Source organism: Carassius auratus, unplaced genomic scaffold, assembly GCF_003368295.1.
Source record: "Carassius auratus strain Wakin unplaced genomic scaffold, ASM336829v1 scaf_tig00002951, whole genome shotgun sequence".
Taxonomy (NCBI): Eukaryota; Metazoa; Chordata; class Actinopteri; order Cypriniformes; family Cyprinidae; genus Carassius; species Carassius auratus.
Window position 1 is genome coordinate 440,033 of NW_020523497.1, and position 21,871 is coordinate 461,903.

Genomic DNA, 21,871 nt, shown 5'->3' on the forward strand with positions numbered 1-21,871 from the left:
CCTCCCAACAGCTCTCACAATTCAAAAGGTATGAAAAACGTGTCTGAGATGTATTCATTTACCAAATTTGCTGTTTGATTTGCTATATACATAGTTGAAAATACCCTTATAGCGGGTTATTTACATTACATCATGCGTACCGATTCTTGTCTTACTAGAGTGTGTAAATATAGACTAGACGTATTAGACAGTTTCATCGAAACAGGTTTCAAGCCGTAGAACCAGTTTTACTTCCTCATTCCACAAAGGAATATTCCGGTTGACCTTAAACTCCTTGTAGGCCATTTCAGCAGTAAAAAGCTCAGAGCTTGTTCAGTATAGTTGAGTTAAACTCCATGCTTCTTACTGTTTGGAAGATGTGAAAGATGAATTGATGCTCAGTTATGCTCAAAAACCCTTCTATTCTGTGATGAGTAACTGGAAAGCGCTTTTGTTTGCTTTTAAAAATGATTCATTTGAGTTAATCTGTCAGTGTTCCGGAGAAAAGCAGTACATTTTATTGGTGTCAACCAAGAGAAGGAGTACACGTGAGCTTTTGTGTATTTGTGTAGCAGGGCAACAAAGAGCCAGATAAAGAAAAAGAAAACTCAAAAATCATAACAATCATTCTTTCACCTGCTACAGTCAGTGAGATGCCAGAAGCTACACAATTAAACCAGAAATCTTACATGCAGCTGTGTAAAAACAAGTTTATTGTTGCATTAAAAATTATTTCTGTTTGTCATAAGTCTCTCTGTATCTATGGAATCATTACAAGACATATACAGTATGTTAGGGCTAATGGAAATGTGGAAACATCATCTTGTTTCATGGAAGAAGGAAATACATACGGGCTTGAGACAACATGAGGGTGAATAAACGATGACACAATTTAAATTTTTGAGTAAACAATTCATTTAAATATAAAAAAAAACGATATACTGGATTCTGTATTTCGGACAATAATATTTTCTTCACATGAACCAATTCTTCATAAATCTGCCTGAACCACATAACTGCAGCACAAACGTGTTAACGCTCCACAAAACTCACATTAAGACTATTGAAATGTGCATTTCTTCTGCTGGACCTCTTATTCAAAATAGCAAAACAGAATCTGAGAGACCTTCATTTCCTTCATTAAAAAAAAACATCCCAGACATGATGGACTCCTGACAGGGGTCTTTGAGCATCATAAAAAAGAGTGTATTCTAAAACAGACACTGATTAAAGTGCTCCAGATATCATAATTAGTATTAAAACTGTATGTTAGTTTCAATGACCTTAAATGCAGCATTGTCACAATGACTGAAATGAATCATGGCCATGATAATAAAACTAAAGTAAAGGAGGGAAGCAGCACTTCGTCGGACCAAGGCCTTGTGTGTTCAGGGTGGAGGTAAGATTTCTTTACATTTTTCACATTCTTAGTTAGTGAAGTATCTCTGTCAAAAAAAAAAAAAACACATTAATAATAATAATAATAATAATAATAATAATGAATGAGTCTGTCAAGAAAGGCTTGTATGATTTTTATATCTGATTGTATGAGCACTTTTGTGATACTGAAATAAATTTTAGAGTTAAAACTATTTGTAATATTTTATTATTAAAAAAGTTTTAATATTATAAAATATATTAAAATCATATATATATATATATATATATGTATATATATATATATATATTATATATATATATATATATATATATATATATATATATATAAACTTGGAGAAAAGAATTCCCTATTCTGATTATTATTATATTATTAAAACATTTTATTCATGAAAAATTGGTATTATCAATCATCCTAGAATTTCTGATTTTATAAAAAAAGTTAATATTGTCAATACATATTATATGCATAATAATATAACTTATATTAAATATAAATACTATATTAATATCTTTCTTGTATTTTAAAATATTACATACATGTCTATATACAAATATTAAATTCTTATAAAAACTTCTGTATTTTGCTGAAAACAAATGACATATATCTAAAATGAAAATCTGCCATGTATTTTAAATAAAATGTTTCACATGGGTATAATCATTATCTGTTACCTGTAAAATCACTGCAACAAAGACAGCCATCAGAGCCAGCAGCGCCATGCGACCCAGGCTGCCGAAGTCGACATGTTTGAGGATGAAAAAGCGTGCCCAGCCCAGCTTATCCTCTGTATGTGGTGGGTAACGCATCTTATTCATCCCCTCCATCTTCAACTGTTTGATTAGACAGCTGCGCAAGTGGCTCAAGTTATCAAAGCCGTACTTGCCGTGATAGTGGCCCATCCCACTGTTACCTGCAGGGGGAGCCGAAGAGCTGAGCTACAGAACAGTCCACACAACACAGCATGACATGTCTTCTCTCAGAAGTCAAAATTACTGTCCTTTTTATATTAAAGGGGAAAAAAATCATTAAAAGAACTCACCAACTCCACCAAAAGGTAAAGAGGTTACCGAGAAGTGCATCAAACAGTCATTGGCCAACACTCCACCACTAGACGTCTCCGCAATCATTCGCTTGATCAACTATAACGAAAGGACAGTTTCAAGCAAAAATTTGTTTTTTTTATAGTGTACAAAAATCAGTTCAAACCTTGTTGTCTGAAGAAAAGATGTAGAAGGCAAGGGGTCTCTCTCTCTGGTTGATGAATTTGATGGCTTCATCTGCACTGCTAACTGTCAAGATGGGCAACAGAGGCCCGAAGATCTCCTCCTGCATCACCTTGGCATCCGGCTTCACGTCCCTTAAAACTGTTGGAGCTGTGAGGAAATGCACGTTGAATAAAACGGAGGGTTATAAATGTGATTAAACAATAAATTGCTGCAACTGCAAATAAAATGCTTGTAGTGACTTGTAACGTTAAAGACACAGCTAAATTATACCAATATAGCACTCAGACTCCTCGTTTTCACCCCCCACGGCAATAGTGCTGCCCTCCAACAACCCCATTAGTCTCTTGAAGTGGCGCTGATTGATGATGCGTCCGTAATCCGGACATTTTTGGGGGTCTTCGGTATAGAATTCCTGATCATCACAAAGAAAGTATGTATAAGCCTATTAGAAAAGTTATATTTGTAGGCTGTTACCAGGCCCAAACTGTCATTCACAATCAAGATACTTACTTTAATATTCTTCTTGATCTCTTCAATCACCCTGTCTTGCATACTGGGGTCACACAGTATGTAGTCCGGAGCAATGCAGGTCTGACCACAGTTTGAATACTTCCCCCATGCAATACGTCTGCAACGCCACAGACAACACGTCTTCAAAATCATTTTACAGCTTCAGTGCATACAAACGAAGGATTGAATCTGAATCGACTGACCGGCAGGCAACGGAAAGGTCACAGTTGTTGTCGATGTAGCACGGGCTCTTTCCGCCGAGCTCCAGAGTGGTAGGGGTTAAGTGTTTGGCAGCGGCCTCCATGATGATTTTAGCCACTGTGCCGTTTCCAGTGTAGAAGATGTGATCGAACCGCTGCTTGAGCAACTCTTGGGTCTCTGTCACCCCACCGGTGACGACAGGATACAACTCCTAACATCAACATAATGAATTCAAATACTCAGTTAGGGTTACCCAAACTATTATTTCTATTTATTTAAAGGGGTCATGAACTGAGAAATGAATATTTTTAGAGTCAGTGTCACTGACTGGACAAACACAGCACACAACGTGTTTACATAACGTCCCATCCTTGCATAATATGTGTATTGTTAATCAGGAATATATTGCAGTCTTTAAAGGTAAAAATAAAATGGTCTGTCTACACTCCAATTCATGTGTTTTTCAGTTTATGCGTGTGCTGTGTTTCCGTGACTGGCCAAAGCACATGAATATATGACACAGTCTGTTCAGCATCTAACAGTAACATTCTAACACCACATCGTTTCACACAGTAAAAATTTAGCTCCGCTGTGTGGGGTTAACATTGCAAAAACACTGCTTATCCTGTTTCGAAACACAGGTTAAAAAGCAAACCCAGCCTCTAAATTACAATGTGAATGTAGATTTATCCGGGGTTAAAAATGAGATTTAGAATAACAATAACCCTTGGTTATGTACAGTGCAAAAAAGCCTTTTTGTGTTTATACAGAAAGTTATGAAAAAAGGGAATCTTACTTTGTCCAGGTAAAGTGGTAAGAGATCCTCCATTACTTTGGAAGTGTGAGAACTGACTTCAGATGGCTTGATTACAGCTGCATTGCCTGGAAACACAGTATTACTTGTATGACAATATTCTTATCAAGTATATTAAGATAATTGTTCTACATCTTTACAGGTAAACGTATTAGTAAATCCCTAGTTCTGTGATAGTGTAGATGTGGGGCTAAAAAAAAAACACTTTCAACTCTACACTTGCAGATATAAGAGCAACATATATTTGGAATATACAAAACCTGACATTTTACTTCGTAAACAACTTTTAAAAATGCAGGATTTGCAAATAAATATTGTTTGTTTGCTTGCTTGCCTTAAGTCATTTACATGCCTTCTGAACTTTTGCAAGTGCTAACGTTGTTGAAAGGGACTGAAGCAGAGGAACAGTTTTGTACTTTGGTCTGTTAGCACATTGCACTTATGCTTAAGTAGGACAAAGTACAGTGCAGTATTATTTTAGTATCACTGAGATATTATCATTGTTTATATTAATATTTTTTAATATAGTATTATTATTATTATTATTTTACTATAATAATAGTAATTTTGTTGTGTTTTCTTTTTAAATATGTCTATATAGCTGTGCAATTCAGTTATTTTACTATATTAAGTTAAACAAATAAAAATAAGAAATGTTGTCTAGTTGAAATACAAAAATTGTAATTGCTAAAACTATATTTCAGTAACACAGAAATACTTAAATGTGCTTTCTAATCATGCTACTAAATTTATTACTTTTCAGACAAATGTCTTATATATATATATATATATATATATATTGTTTTAAAGCTGGAGGAAAATGTTCCAGAACATACACTAGTGTTTAGAAGCCTATGACTAGAATTAAAAATATTTTTGACATGTTAAAACGTTAGAAGAAGAGATATTTAAAATTCTTGACTATTTTGGTCACTGAATAAATAAGCACATTGTATTAGTTTTGAATAAGATGCTCAGGTTTTGCAGACATTTGTGCAATGCAGTTCATGCAGCTTGAGTGTTGCTGTTATTGAAGCAAAATGGTTGTTAAAGTGATACTATGAAAAACATGAAATCAGAAAAATGCCAAACCAGTGTTATCAGACTTTAAGACTATACGAGTCCTCCTTTTATTTCGAGGCTAAAGACTTCAGGTGAGCTCTAGTCATAATATTTTGCACATTTCATGTAACCTGTATACCTGCTGCTATAGCTCCTATGAGGGGTCCGATGGTGACAGCCCAGGGGTAATTCCAGGCCCCAATGACCAGCACTACTCCCAGAGGCTCAGGCTGGATGTAGACCTGGTCCGAGATGGTCATCATGCTCTTGCTCACAGGCCGAGGAGCAGCCCATTGTTTCAGATCTCTCACAGCCAGGTTGATCTCACTTTCCAGACCCAGAGTTTCATACAAAGGAGTTCCACACTCACTCTGTCACCAGATATATAAAGCCCGATCAATTAAATTCGCAAACAATGTATAGAACTGAACAATACACAAGCTGATGTTTCACCAACCCTTCTGAGATCCTTTCTGAGACCCTCTGAAATCTCCGTCTGTCGTTCTCTGACAAAACGCAGCAGGTTTTTTAGCTGGGCAATGCGGTACTCCAGTGATTTGCTCCGGCCGGTGAGGAAGGCCTTCCTGGCACGATCTACTGCTTTCTGCTCTCGAGACATACTGTGAAAGGAGAAGTCATTCATTTCACTCCGGTTACACTTCGGTCACATTTAGGTAAGCTTCACACAATGTTATATAATAAGGGCTCCTGGCCAAGTATAAGATCAATAATGAATTGACATCTGAGCCCTTAAAATGTGAATGATGGAGAAAACAAATCTTTTCAAAATTGTTTCACAATATCAGAAATCATATGACAGCTCATGAACAAAAACTTTGCATTATGACATGGAGGTCTCTGCACTTTTCAACATCATGCCTTAACCACATATCTGTTTCTACTGATTTAACAACAGGATTGTAATTTATTCTCAGTTTTATGAGCTTTCAGAGTGTCAACTCAGTTTTTATTTTATTTTTTATTATGAGCAATTAAATTCAAAGTGGTTAGAAAAGTGCAATGAGCTTATTGCAGCAGGTAGTGACAGCTTTATTTACAAAAAAATAAACTATTTTTTTTTTAGTTTAGTGGGCAAATTTTTTCTACAGTGTAACAAATGATTAAAATAATAAATGTATATAATAATAATAATAATTGTTTTTATTATTAAGTTTTAAATATCAAAATAATTTATTTATATAACAATAATAATAATAGTTTTTATTATTACATTTTAAATATCGAAATAATTTATTTATATAATAATAATAATAATAGTTTTTATTATTAAGTATATTGTTAATGTTATATTATTATTGTAGTGGTTACTTGAAATGCATTCTAGTATATAGCATACAAAATACTAGTATCTAATATAAAATATATAGTTGCTAATAGTTATTTATTAAGTAATTAATTTATATAATATCTACACATAAAATAATAATAATAATAAAACAGATAGAAGCTTCAAGTTAGGAAAGAGTGTAGTCACGTGACAGCCTTAATTACAGTTTGGCAGTAGTGCACAGTAGGTTAGGAGTTATGCAACGCGCACAAAGCGGAATATGAGATAGTCATAGTCATTCAGCGCGTGCATGCAGAAACACAATGAAATTATATGTATTTGCGTCCATAATGTTTATAACCGGTTTATAATACTCTCTCTCGAATATGATTACATATATAGTTAAGATTCTTAGTGTCTCGTGGCCTTGCGCAGTTGCAATAACACGTTTATAACATGCATAAGAAGAAATTATATGAAACGGGATCAGCTATTCCTTACATTACTGTTTACGACATCGCTGCTGTTGGAGCATAATGCTAGGAAATCGATTAGTACGCTTTTGAGAATGACAACAAAAAGCCTTAGTTCCGGACATTACCTTTAGTTATTTCACAGCGTGTCCACGCCTTTCGGTGTATATTCTTTGAGGATGAAGCGTCCAGATCAGATAGAGCAGTCAAGCTGAACGATCGTACACATGAAACAATACTGTTCCGTTAACAGTAGATACGCAAGCGGAGGGGGGCGGGGCTTCGTCGGTGGGCGTGGTCACACAGCTCCAAAGCCAGCCCGAGGTCAGTGTTTTTAGGTACAATAAACATGCACAGACAGATATTAATGTGTTACTGCGTCAATTGTAACACTTTCAGAATCATGCTTCTAAAGCTAAATTACAGAGACCACTTCTTCTTTTATGGTCTAAAATGTTTTTAAAACATATAAATCACTTAATGTGATTTATTCTTGGCTAGTTGCAAATGATAGAAAAGTCCACATTTAACCCAACAGAAACACCTCAAACTTCTGTAACAAATGTAACCAATAGGGTTAAATGAGTAAAAAATAAATTAACAATATTGTTAGCTGTGATACTAATCAGACAGTATAGAAACTACAAAGAAGAAGATTTGATTGGATTTGATGAACATATTAAATGATTTAATTCTGCTAATCATGAGACTTTTTGTTGGACTTAAGTCATCTATGTTTTTAGTGGACAGCAGAAAGTCACTTTTCATGCCAGTCACTCTTAGCAGTGTCCAGTGATGGGGAGATTGTTTGCATAGTTCCTTACTGATTCCAAATTACAAAACACAAATTGTAGTTAGTAATGTAATTCATTACATTACATTAGACATATTATAGGTAATATAGTTAATATGATCAGACTATTTTTGATTAGTTTTAAACTAATTTTGTTTACCACAGTGATTTAAATAGGATAATCTTTTAGCATATTGATAAACATACAAAAGGAAATAAAACATATTCCATTCATTGTAATTAACAACATGAAGTGTATTAAACAAAGTTTCCACTGAATGATAATTCAAATAAAAATGAATGTGTTCATCAGTAGGCTAGATGATGCAGTGTTGAAATTTTGTAAAAATTCTTGAAATGGTTCATGTAAATCCAGTGGTCAAATTCTGTATGGCCTCGCAATTTTCTGTGTAATTATAGCCACTTGATTTTATGAATTTATGCCTATTATCGAAATTGATTACATAATCCATATTACAAAAATTACCACACAGCAACTGTCAGTGTTTTAGCAACCTTGTTGTTATATACTAGAGTTATGCGGTCATGGAAATTCTTTAAAGAAAGTTTAAGTAAAAAATGCAGATGTGTTAAAAATGAATGGCACATTTGACAGGAAAGAGGTAAGAACTTTAAGTGAATGACTACACAGGATCAGGCAGACAAAATGTACAGATATGAAATTAGATTTATTATTATTATTATTTGTATTATAGAATTAAACTTTTTATTAATGTAACACATTTTCTCTTCACCAGCCATGAAAACAGTTCCTCTGTTCTGTGTATAATCTATCATAGCTCCTTCTCTTTCAGGTGGATCTCTGTGGCATAGTTTTGGCTTTGTATCAAAAATTCTTCTCAGCTGCACTATACCTCTAAAGTATGAAAACTGGCCAAACACCTTGAAATATTTCCCCAAACTGGCAGAATAAATGGAAGATGTTTCCACATCAAACAAAAAGACGGCCTCAGGTGTTTGCAGACTGTGAAGGGAGAGGAAGCAGCTGTGATGAGACGTCATTAGCACCAATGTGACAGTACCATGCCCTGGGAGCGGGAAAAAACAGAGGATCCATGGGAAAGAAAATATATGAATGCAAACACACACATTCCCACATACCAGGCATATATGCACTCAAAAGCATACAGACACACGCAAAAATAACTTTTTGGTTTGTTACACAGTTTTATAAGCTTATGGAAGCATCATAATTCTGAAATGGATTGCTAAAAAGCAAAATAAGATATTTGTAAGAATGGTAGCCTTTGACTTCCACAGTATTTTTCTCCATGCTATGGATGTCAATTGCTACTGCAAACTGTTTGGTTACCAACATTCTTCCAAATATCTTCTTTTATGTTCAGCAGAAGAAAGAAACTCACAGGTTTGGCAGGTTTGAAAAAAATAATAATAATAATTTTCACAGGGTAAATATCTATTTCAGAACAGTGAACCCTTACTTTTAAATTGTAACATATGTAGATATGTTTTTAGCATGTGTAAGGAGATGATGCAATATATCATATATATCATATATATTATTGACAATTTAGTTAACTGAATAACCAATGAAAGACGAAGGAGAATCCCAGTAAAAGAGATTCAAGGGTAAATTAATTCTATTACCTCTGTACAGGCATATTAATATTTACATATTTAACTGCACATATTTGAATTGAAGATATGTCATAATAGCAGCAATATACATACAATTTTGTTAAATGATTTCACTCAGTAAATCTATAGGTTTTCATGTTTGAAATCTAATTTACTGACAAATTGAATAATTAATTAATTAATTACAATAAAATAATAATAATACTAATAACAACATGGCACTTGAGGCCATCTGTCCCAGTTCGGGGGAACAACTTCAAAGATTATATCTTTAGTCAGATGCATTCACATAGTGACTGTGCCTCAGATGCAATCAACTGAAACTATTTACAAAAGTGTGGCCCAAATGGCTCATTTAATTAGCACATTAGGTCAATATTAGGGTCCATGCTTCATGGGCTCTCCATGGGATAGGTCCTATCATTGGCTCTCCATGGGGTGTTATTGTATTGTTTGTAGCACATTTGTTACCAGGTATAAAGGTCTGATCTCACAGACAGCACCTTGGGTTAAGATTGTTTGAAGGAAGATATGCTAACATCACTGCTTTACAACTGCTTCACTGCTACCTTCAATAAATTATTCTCCCCACAATAATTTTGGTCAAGCTTACTTCTTTTATGTATTAGAGAAATCTAGTAGCCTACATTGGCGAGCCACCCAAACTACTGCGCTCAGCCGAAAAACTGCAAAATCTAACAAACTTTTGATATTCAATATAATACAGTTTCATAGATCACTATTTCCATTTAAATCAATTAATCTCAAGACGGTTTTAACTGACTAAATCTCACAAATGTTGATATTTAGGTAAAAAAAAAAAAAAAAAAAAATAGCATCAAAAGATGATATCAGATTTCATGCCGCCTCGAGAAAAAAAAAATAAAAAAATTTAAGGTGAAAGTCATCTTACCCCATCTTACTCGGGTTAACATCAGTTAATATTAATGTGAAAGTATGTTAAGTGTAATAATGTATCATGCTGCTATCAGCATTCTTCAGAGGATCTCTTATCATCACAGAGACTTTACCCATTCAGAACAAACCTAAGGATATCACTTGATTGTGTTCTTGCTTTAACTTGAAACTTGGCAATGGTACGAACAGATATGCACAAATTATGTCAGTAACACAACACATAAAGGATATAGCTTACCCCAAAAATAACAATTCTGTCATCATTTACTCATAGTTGATGAAAAAGTTGCCATGGGAAAAAAAAAACACTATGAAACTCAGTTGCTACTGTCAACAGTTCGGCCACTCATATACTTCAGAATATCTTGTGTTCAGCAGAAGAAAGAAATAAAAGTTTGGAGTGACACAAGGTTGAGTAAACGATGACATCATTTTTTAAATTTTTGGTGACTATCCCTTTATTGCACATTAAACTTTACTAAGTTTACTATACAAATTAGCCTTGTATCACAGATGTGCATCTACTTGGTGCTAAACAATGAGTGCACTTTGATGTCAAGCACAGTGGTTAGGAAGGGGTAACAGGTTCAGCTGGTTAGCAAGGGCCAGTTAGCCCCTGCTGGTGAATGTAGTAACTATAGTATACTGTGCATACGTTTTCAATGGAGGGACTGAGAGCTCTCGGACTAAATCTAAAATATCTTAAACTGTGTTCCGAAGATGAACGGAGGTGACATAATTTTCATTTTTGGGTGAACTATCCCTTTAATGGCCAGACCGCTGCCACACTCATTCGTGCCACTAGAGGATGATATTGTCATTGAGATAGAGTTGAAGAACGTGAACTCAAACAACCTCTTTTCTATAACTAAGCTTAAGCTTAACCTGCCAGCTTGTTTTGAAATATATAGATAGATAGATAGATAGATAGATAGATAGATAGATAGATAGATAGATAGATAGATAGATAGATAGATAGATAGATAGATAGATAGATAGATAGATAGATAGATAGATAGATAGATAGATATGTTATTGGCTAATAACCAGCTATCTGCTTATATTCAGGCATGCAGTTTGCATAAATTATTAATAAAATAATAAATAAATATTAATTTATTGTAGATTAACCCTTTAATGTTCACTCCAAGAATAAAACAATGTAAAAATTACTTGTTTGCATTTTTTAGGTTATTGGGGCACTAATAACACAATTAATAAAAATAAATAATTATATACCTCCCAGGTATTATATACCTCCCTTTTTTAAATATAGGCCTCTACCAAATGGTTGAGATGCTGCTTGATGGTAAAAGTACCTATTACATAATTATAAATGTATAATAGCATTTAAATGATCATTTAATACCTACAAAGACAAAAACAAAGTTGAAAATGTAAAAATAACATGAAACAATTCATGTCAAGCAAATTTTATTTCAACAAAAGAACTTCGCTCCCATTTTCTGCATAAAATTCCAACTATTTTAACGACAATTGTATTGTCAAAAACATATGGGGCCCTCTCCAACTTCTCAGCTCTGCTGTGTATAATCTCCAAAGAACTTTTGTTCTTGCATTGAATGAACTCAAAAACGAAACATCTTTCAAATAAAATGCGCAAACAAAATAGGACCTATGGGAACCTTGGCCACGTTATTTTCGATTGTATGCTGCGAAGCATTCCCTCTCTCCGATCAAGCAAAAGAAAACATTGCACTTCCCACATTTCCATCTTGACACACCCTTTGGGCAGAGGCAGCACCGCCCCCGGTTGTCAGTATGAAGTGGCAAAGTTGTCGTAGCGAACATCTGGTTGTGGTTTGGGGGGTCTTGGGGGGAGGCACTTCTTCTCACAGGACATTTGTGGTGCAGAGGCAGATGATGGTCTGCTAACTCAGATTTGCGTGCAGGCTCAGGATCAGGTCAGGTTATGGTTTCGCATAATGTTGTCACCACTTTGCTCCCTAGAAGTAGCTCCTGCTCTTCCTCACTTAGATCAACATTGAAGAAGGTGGACGGCCCTTGATAGAGCAGTAGATCATGGATAATGCCAGATGTACTGGCACGACAGAACACTTTAAAGCCACACTTGTCAGGTTTATTGGCAATGTATTGGTGGAGATTGCCAGCCTTTGTGCCTTTATAAGACACCATGACTTCACACTGTGCTTGCAGGTGGATGGGATGAGGAGACATTGCTTACGAAGCATCTCAAAAAGGGGTTCATTTAAGTATAATAACACTATAACTGTAACATATTGATAACAATGCATGAACAGCAGTGTTTTTATTCCATGGAAAATAGTGCATTTTAATAAAATTAGCATAACTTCACCAAACTGTTACCATGCGGTTGAGCTGTCATTCCATGCCAAGGTTTACCATGGAGTGCCAACTCAACCGTATGGTCAAGCATGTTTTAAAAAAATTATTTGACCATTATAAGAGGTTTCTGTTTTGCATCAATTTACATAATTCTGTTAAGTAACGTGTTAGATAATATAAAATGTTGAAAAAACGAACTCACCTTTGAAAGTACAGTCAAAAATAGTTCAAATGTCAGAGGTGATTTTTCAATTTTAATCTTGCTAGCAGCATGATGAGTGAAAAGTTCTTCTGTCAAAAAATAGAGTGACCTCTAGTGGATGTTTGGAGCATAGCATACCTCAACCAAGTTGTAGAGATGACCCAATCAGCTTGAGTTCTGTTCCACACATTTTTCAATAAGATATAGGGACTCAAAAAGTGATCTACCAAATGGTTGAGCAGAACATTAAAGGGTTAAACTGTTTTGAAAAGCTTTTTTTTTTTTACCACATTGCTTATAATAAATTGCTAACCAGCTATATTTAATAAGTTTGATGTTTTGCACATATCAAAACATGACGAATTCAGAAAACGATGATTGCACAGTTTATTATTCAGTATTAACTTATAACTAGAACAGTTCATAAGTTCAAATGAGATCCTATTATATCCTATTGAATATTAAATGGTTATTAGAAGCTTTTTCTTAATGCATGCAAAACTATTGTCAGATATTACTGTAATGCAGGAATACTAACAGAACTATAATATTGATAGCAATGATCAATCCGCATAAATCACATCTAATTTAGCAATAACATCCAAATCATTATTTTTAACTCAAATATGAAAACCTTGTTTCTTATCTCTTTTCTGACAAATCCTTTTATTTACATCCCAACCAATATTTGCCAATGGATCTTGGGTAAGGAGGATTTACGTAATCAATCCGTTTGGTCTGCAGGTCCACCCTGTAGTATTTATCTAGAGGAGAAATTCCACAATATTAATACGAATAGTGAAAAAATGACAAATACATTGTTTTATTATCATAATACATAAACACTAAGCTTAATTAACTAACTTCAACAATGCACCTTAAAAGAAGAATCAACAGAACAATATATTTGTCTGAAGCACCTTTCTTAAAGAAGAAGACATTCTGCACAGGTGTGGCCTTCTCTTGAACAGTCTCCACGTGATCTGTGAAGTCATCTGGATCATAATTCATGTCAAACAAAGATGGACGTCTTCCACGGCCCTTTTTCTGTTTTTTTTTTTACCATGCTTCTCTGTTCCAAAATACCTACATAACACACATTTATATGTATATATATAATCTATACAACTATGTCCAAATATACTCTCAACAATCCTCAGTAATTAACAAACCTTTCCTCAAAGTCCAATCCAAAGTCTTCCCAGAACAGTGAGCAGCTCACTCTGTCTCCTTGACCCCTGGTCTTCTTTCTCCGTCCGGGTCAGCCTCTTTTCAGGCTGGTGGCTGGAGATGGTGAAGGACCAGGGCTTACGTACAGTCGGCCAACCATTGATGCATCTATGGGAGGTTTGATGCCAATCCAGTCTTTGGAAATGAACCGTGGCCCTTTGTGATGCCCCTGAACTGGTCGACAGGGAATATTTCAGCAAACCGGACATTTATTGAACCCCCCCTACTTAAACAACACAAGCACACAGACATACTGCCTTGAAAGAGCAAAGAAAACATATTGTCACAGTACATGTTTGTATAATGTGTGAAGGCAACAGAGGGTGAGGATTTGGTCATGCGGTCACATTATTCATGGGAAGGCTGGTGTTTGAACTCATATTGGTAGTACTGGTCTCCTGTGGGAACAAGGGAAACATTAAATATTGAATACATCTATTTTAGAAAGTGCTGCAGATGTGTTTTTTTAGGCCAACCCAAAAGTTACTATCACCCCAATTCCCTTGACAAACTCAAAATGATTTTCTGCCATTGGAGCACTGCACATAATGAACATAGCTTTTATTAATTATGAACCCTAAATATAATTCAAGTTAAAGTTCAAGTCTGCTTTATTGTCAATTTCCACATGTACAGTACATACATACAGAGAATCGAAATTGCGTTACTCTCAGACCCCGGTGCATACAGATAACATTAACATTAAAGCCTAAAAAAATAACTAGATCAAATATAAAATGTAGATACAATTATACAATAAGGGAATTATAAAAAAAGACATATAATAAAAATAAAAGTTAAAAATAAAGTTAAATAAAGCAGCGGAAGGTAAATGACAGATATAGTGCAAATCAATGAAGTGAACAACAACAGTGCAGTTAAAAGATTTTTTAGTGCAAAAAAATCACTTATTAAAAATATCTTAAGTCTGATTAAAGTGACAAGTGACCAAGAGCAGTTATTTAACTGACTGATGAGGTAGTTCCATGCCGAATGAGGTAGTGAGCGGTGAGTGAGCAGACCAGTGCTGCATAAGTGACTCGTGCATGTCAACATATAATTAGTGGTGGTGGGGGGTTCATAGTTCAGTGGTGCCTGGGGAAGAAGAGGGGAGGGGGGGCAGGTTCGGGAGGGAGTTCAGCTTCCTGACAGCCTGGTGGATGAAGCTGTCCTTCAGTCTGCTGGTCCTGGCCTGGAGACTCCGCAGTCTCCTCCCTGATGGCAGCAGGCTGAAGAAGCTGTGTGATGGGTGGGTGGGATCACCTGTGATGCAGAGGGCTTTGCGGGTGAGACGTGTTCCATAAATGTCCTGGAGGGAGGGTAGAGAGACACCAATGATCTTCTCAGCTGCTCTCACTATGCGTTGTAGAGTCTTTCGGCAGGACGCGTTGCAGGCGCCATACCACACAGTGATGCAGCTCATCAGGATGCTCTCGATGGTGCCTCTGTAGAAGGTGTACATGATGGGGGGCGGGGCTCTGGCTCTGGCTCTCCTCAGTTTGCGGAGGAAGTAGAGACGCTGATTTGATTTCTTGGCCAGTGCTGCGGTGTTTTCAGTCCAGGAGAGGTCCTCTGTGATGTGCACACCCAGGAACTTGGTGCTGCTCACTCTCTCCACAGTCGCACCGTTGATGGTCAGAGGAACGTGCTGAGTGTGTGCTCTCCTGAAGTCTACAACAATCTCCTTCGTCTTCTCCACATTCAGAGAGAGAGTGTTGTCACTGCACCACCTAGCCAGGCGGCTCACCTCACTCCTGTAGTTTGTCTCATCTTTGTTGCTAATGAGACCCACCACCGTTGTGTCATCTGCAAACTTAATGAAGAGGTTGGAGCTGTGTGACGGTGTGCAGTCATGGGTCAGCAGAGTGAAGAGGAGGGGGCTCAGCACACATCCTTGGGGGGCCCCAGTGCTCAGTGCGATGGTGCTGGATGTGTTGCTGCCGACCCGTACTGCCTGAGGTCTTCCAGTCAGAAAGTCCAACAGCCAGTTGCACAGCGAAGTGTTGAGCCCCAGCTGACTCAGCTTGTAGATGAGCTGTTGAGGGATGATTGTGTTGAATCCTGAACTGAAGTCTATGAACAGCATTCTGACATAAGAGTCCTTTTTTCCAGATGGGTGAGTGCTGAGTGGACGGCAGTGGAGATGGCATCATCGGTCGACCGGTTGGACCGATATGCAAACTGGAAGGGGTCCAGGGAGGGGGGGAGGGCAGACTTGATGTGGTGCATGACTAGCCATTCAAAGCAACAGGACTGTAGTCATTGAAGCAGGATGGAGATGGCTTCTTCGGGACTGGGATGATAGTGGTAGTTTTAAACCATGTGGGAACAACAGCCCGACTCAGTGAGATGTTATAAATGTCTGTGAAGACATCAGTGAGTTCTGCTGCACAGTCTTTCAGTACACGCCCAGGGATGTTGTCAGGACCCGGAGCTTTGCGGGTATTGATCCTGCTGAAGGATCTCCTCACGCTGTCTGGGGTCAGAGTCATCACCTGGTCACCGGGAGGAGGTGGAGTCTTCTGTGCAGTGGTGCTGTTTTGTTGCTCAAAGCGAGTGAAGAAGGTGCTCAGCTCGTTCAGCAGAGAGATGTTGTTGTCACAGGTCCGTGGTGGGGGCTTGTAGTCCGTAATGGTAATGGTAATCACCAGAAGTAACAAGCTAAATATAGGCTATAAATGAACTGCACCATGGTCGTTTGACTTCAACATCACCAATAACTGGTGTATTTTATTCAAAGCATGTCTTGAATAAAATGTGAAGATATCTGGAGCTTATGTTCAACACAGACCTAATTTCAGGCATTCAACTTAAAACCTATTAAAAAAGAAACCTAATGACTTCAGGACTATGGAACTGGAAGTGCTAAAATGCTAACTTGTTTATAGTTTTGGCCTACAAAAATAAATGATCATTGCAGCACTCTATTACAACCTACATTTGATTTTCGCATACCTTTAAAAAAATAAATGATGTCCTGGAGCCGGGATTGCAAATGCGGCGTCAATATCATCTGGAATCTTCTCAGAGCCCACCGATATGTCTCTAGGATAATCTTTATCCAAGACATCACCATCAAAACGCCAGTACTTCTTACCCTGAGATACAGGATGCAGTGGAATATAATCAGTATGTTCTAAACACTTTAGCTTGATTCAAAGATTGCTTATTTTAAATGTATTTTTTTTAAATCTGGATTTCAAAATGAGCGTCAAGGAGCACATATTAATTATTTACCCTCACATGCTCAGACCTTGAATACATATGTTTTTCCCTGGCAGTTGATGCGAGTGAAAGCAGCATCAATTGGACCGGAGATGCCCCACACATCCTTAATGAGTTTGGGATAGCCAGGCATGACAGACCTAGCTCAAAGAAATAGTCGCCTAGAACACAAATGAAGAAGGTGTTGTGAGGTTAGTCAGTCTGTACTGAGAAAAGCGCATACAGATTGAATTCAGCCTCTAAACTCACCTCTGAACGCATAGATCGAACTATTCTTCAGCTGCATGAAGGCGTCAAATGTTCGGCCGCTACAGGTGACGGCGTCTGGATCAGGTGGAGCTGTAGGAGATGGTGGTGGTGGTACAACTTGTGGTGGTAAGGGGCCGAGCGCTGGTGGCTGTCACATTTGATTCTTCTGACATTGAAGTGGTCAGATCCTCCTCACGCACATCAAACATGTCACCACGGGCAACTGAGGAAAATGTTAAAACATTCAACTAGATTACAGGATTTATACAAAGTCTGGGTGTGTTTTCATTAATAAGACATGAAAGGAATAGTTCACCCAAAAATGAAAACTTGCTGAAAATCGCCTTTTGTTTACTAACCCTCAGGATTCAGAGTAATTTTGCATTACAGCACTTGCTCACCAATGGATCCTCTGCAGTGAATGGGTGCCGTCAGAATGAGAGCCAAACAGTTGATGAAAACACCACAATAATCCACATATTACCACATGACTCCAGTCAAACCAGTCTTTAAGGCATTTCATGTTAAACTGTCACTTCTGGCCAAAAATGCATAATAGCACCTCCTCTTGTAAAAAAGTGTATTCCCTGTTGTGCTTTCACATCAAAATCTACCAACTTATTTGTTTAGAACGGTTAAAAATATTGCTAGATCTTTACATATATCTCTCCTGATTCAGACAAAACCATTTTTTTCCCTGAAGAAAGCATTATTCTGGATAGAGGACTTTTAGGTTTAGCTGGTTTGAAGTTATCGTCACCAAATATATCTTAAATATATCTTAATGAGAGATTTGTTTATTACAGACATGCAACTTTTCACTTAACAAGATGTTTATCAATGGACTGGAGACGTGTGGATTACTTGTGATGTTTTTATCAGTTGTTTTGACTCTCATTCTGCCTGAACCCATTCACTGCAGAGGATCCACTGGTGAGCAAATAATGGGTAACTAAATGTTTCTGTTCTGATGACCTAAAGGTGTGTAAATGTTTTTTTGTATATTTTCATTTTGGTGAACTATTTTTTTAAAAAGTGAAATGTGTATTTTTTGTAATGAATTTCAGACACTTTGTACAATGTGTCCTGTCCTGGAGTTGATTTTAATGAAAAGTAACTTACTTATATAGCCTTGTATAGATATTATTGTTTTACTCATGTCACAGATAATCAGTCGTTAAAAAGAAGAAGAAAATCTATGTCAGAGACTGAACTAATCATTTTATTTTGAAATAACTATTTCAATGTACCACAGTTGTCATTTTCCCAACAACAAACAATTTTGCGAGTAATAAAGTTTTATCAAAGGTTAGTGTACTTGATGATTACCACAAGGTTAATTAGTGTCACTGAAGTGCAAGCATTACATAAGAGACATGTGATGTTTGAAGAAAACAATGCAAAATCAAGGTAAATATAGCCTGTGAACATGATATTTTTACTGTGCTTTGTTTCCAGTCAAGTTGTAAATTTTTTTCATGAACAAATGCAAGTTGAACTTCAGAACTCTTCAGGCCAATATTTTTAATCAGTGATAAAGTACATCTCTGTTTTTTTGTTAAAGCAAATGCAAATGCAAATGCAAATGCCAAAAAAAAAAAAAAAAAAAGGTTTGTTGTGTTGATTTCATTTTGTTTTTTCAAGGTTGTTTCTCTTTCTTATCTCTATTTTTGCATTATGCATGTGTATATGTTTTATATTTTATGTTAATTGTGTTGAAAAAGTAAATTTCACAGTGAAGTAAAGTCCACAGAGCCAAAAGTGCCCAAGGTTGATGCAAAAACGAATTTTAAACAGGTTTCCCAAACCCTCCCCTCTTCTGCCATTGGTCAGACAAAACAGAAAGCCCCTCCCCAAACTTACACCATTATATGAGCCAGTGTTGTCATGTAAGACTGTTCCAGCTGCTCAAACAAACAGCAATGTTTTGAGAGCATCAGTGTTTGCACTTGGAAATCATCCCATGAGTGTCGTATTCAGTTGTCTTTGTGTAATAAGCTTGGACAGTAGTACTATATAATGTATAGTAAATAAATAAATACTTAACATTACATTCAGTACATTCAAATATAAATATATTTAAACACTTATTTTAAATGTTTATCATATTTTATAATTTATATTATTGGCACATCTGTCATCAGCGAGTGCCTGAAATGCTCTAGAATCACCAATGTGAAAGAATGACACAGGACAACTCAGACATCTGTGCCGATCGACGGCTCCAAATGTCTCCCACCCCGCTTGTTTAGTCTGAAAAAAACTAATCAATGATTACTACAAAATTGCCCGGTTACCATGAATCATTCATTATATGATTAAGGCCTTTCATTTGATTTAAAGTTAAGAAAGTTTAACAAGGATGTAACCAAGCAGGTCTGAAATGTATACAGATAATAGTGAGTATAACTGTATAACTATACAGTAAGTGTAAGTGGGCTAAATAAACTATTGAACTACTGTTGAGCTGCCAAGTATTGATTTCACTGTCTGAGCAACTCAGCTCACTGTGTTGGTTTGTTTCTAATGAAACATATTAGAGATGATTATTTAAAACATTTATATATAAGAGCCTTGAGATATAGTGAGGAAGGTTTTCAACCCCATACAGAAATGCTGTTCAGATGACAGGTGTGCTGACCAAGGTGCTGAAATAACTGGAGATTACAGCACTGTATTTCCAATTAGCTGCTCTACACTATAAACATATTAGTATCACAATCATTTCTGTTTTTGTTTTTAAATTCTTTATTTTACTGTGTTTGCACTGCATTATTTACATATAGTACTTACATACACCAAATAGATAATACACAGTTTGATTCCTATCTACAGTATATTATGAACATTTTTCATTCTCCTGATTTATCTATTTAATTAAAAATATATGGTATTTTTTTTTTCTTTTTTCTGTGTCTTGGTAATTTTCTGATTAAAAAATATGTATCAGAAATACATTTCCCCTCTGCAAAAACTGCTGACTCTAATATGTCAACAAAATGAAACAAGAATTGTTAAACTGGCTTTATCCAAAGTTCAGATTTCTGTTCTGGAAATGTATACAAATTAGTGCATATTTATTGAAATATGCCTCAGTTGCATATTTAAACATAAAATTACAGAAATATTGTAATTCAAAACAATTGTCTAAAGGTACTGTGACTAATCAATAGGGAAGAATGGTGATATTAAAACATTTTCCCTATTCACCTAAGAGTGTTTAGCATTCAAAATCTACCAGGAGGTTATGACATACTTGCATTCTTTCTTAAATCTATTTGCAAATTATATGAACTGACAAATAATGGATCAAGAAAAACAGAAATGGCTGAGAGAAAGCAATATCTTCTTGCGACTAAAGATTATTTTGCAGAATTTTTTTTTGTAAATATATGTTTTCCTTCTATGCTTTATTAGGTGGTTGTTCTGCACGCTAAGTAAATTAAACTCCAGTTAGTCCAGAATGCAGCAGCAATAGTTCTTACTAGAACCAGGAAGTATGACTATATTAGCCCGGTCCTGTCCACACTGCACTGGCTCACTATCAAACATCATATAGTTTTTAAAATATTGCTTACTACTTATAAAGCCCTGAATGATTTTAGCACCTCAGTATTTGAATGAGTTCTTGTTACATTACAATCCTCCACGTCTGCTGCGTTCTCAAATCTCAGGTAATATGATAATACCTAGAATATCAAAATTAACTGCAGGCGGCAGATCCTTTTTCTTCTGTATTTGGTGCCTAAACTCTGGAATAACCTCCCTAACATTGTTCGGGAGGCAGACACACTCTTGCAGTTTAAATCTACATTAGTCTCTTTAACCTGGCTTACACGTAACATACTAATACATCATTTGAAGAATGGCATCTTCGCTAATATTTGTTTGTTTCTCTCTTATTCTGAGGTCACCTAGCCACCAGTTCCAGTCTGTTTTTTCTCCTTTCTGTCACCGATGGAGTTTCGGTTCCTTGCCGCTGTCGCTGTCGCCTCTGGCTTGCTTAGATTGGGTCACTTCATTTACAGTGATATCATTGACTTGATTGCAAATGATTGCACAGACACTATTTAAACTGAACGGAGATGATGTCATCACTGAATTCAATGATGAACTTCCTTTAACTGTCCTTTTGCATTATTGACACACTGTTTTCCTAATGAATGATGTTCAGTTGCTTTGACGCAATCTTTTTTGTTTAAAGCGCTATATAAATAAAGGTGACTTGACTTGACTTAACTACTAGTTCATCAAAAGAAAGAGCAAATGAATCCGAGCCTTTTCTTTATATGTTATATTTATGTGTTTTTTTTATATTTAGGTTTCTCTCGCTCTCTCTCTCTCTCTAATT

The 21,871-nt window shown here is 36.1% G+C and overlaps 1 protein-coding gene and 1 pseudogene across 2 annotated transcripts; both read right to left on the reverse strand.

Moving 5' to 3' along the window:
• Positions 1-678: 678 nt before the first annotated feature.
• Positions 679-14,125, reverse strand: aldh3a2b (aldehyde dehydrogenase 3 family, member A2b). 2 transcript variants are annotated; one of them, XM_026243235.1, is made up of 11 exons: positions 13,989-14,125; positions 5,652-5,814; positions 5,334-5,565; positions 4,115-4,200; positions 3,321-3,529; positions 3,118-3,235; positions 2,878-3,019; positions 2,588-2,754; positions 2,421-2,520; positions 2,053-2,291; positions 679-1,424 (listed from the first exon to the last, which is right to left on the reverse strand). In XM_026243235.1, the coding sequence occupies exons 2-11, from the start codon at positions 5,811-5,813 to the stop codon at positions 1,407-1,409; spliced, it is 1,473 nt and encodes a 490-aa protein (XP_026099020.1). In that variant the 5' UTR covers position 5,814; positions 13,989-14,125; the 3' UTR covers positions 679-1,406. The 2 variants fall into 2 exon arrangements, with proteins under 2 accessions (XP_026099020.1, XP_026099018.1); XM_026243233.1 differs by lacking the exon at positions 13,989-14,125 and adding an exon at positions 7,084-7,234.
• LOC113070055 (vitronectin-like) lies at positions 13,185-21,506 on the reverse strand (annotated as a pseudogene).
• Positions 21,507-21,871: the final 365 nt, after the last annotated feature.

Excerpts from the sequence above, each read along its gene's own strand:
- aldh3a2b (XM_026243235.1), bottom strand. The coding sequence starts at position 5,813 with ATGTCTCGAGAGCAGAAAGCAGTAGATCGTGCCAGGAAGGCCTTCCTC. Across the intron at positions 3,530-4,114 it reads TACCACTTTACCTGGACAAA|GAGTTGTATCCTGTCGTCAC; the intron begins GTAAGATTCCCT and ends TGTTGATGTTAG. Across the intron at positions 3,020-3,117 it reads AGATCAAGAAGAATATTAAA|GAATTCTATACCGAAGACCC; the intron begins GTAAGTATCTTG and ends TGTGATGATCAG.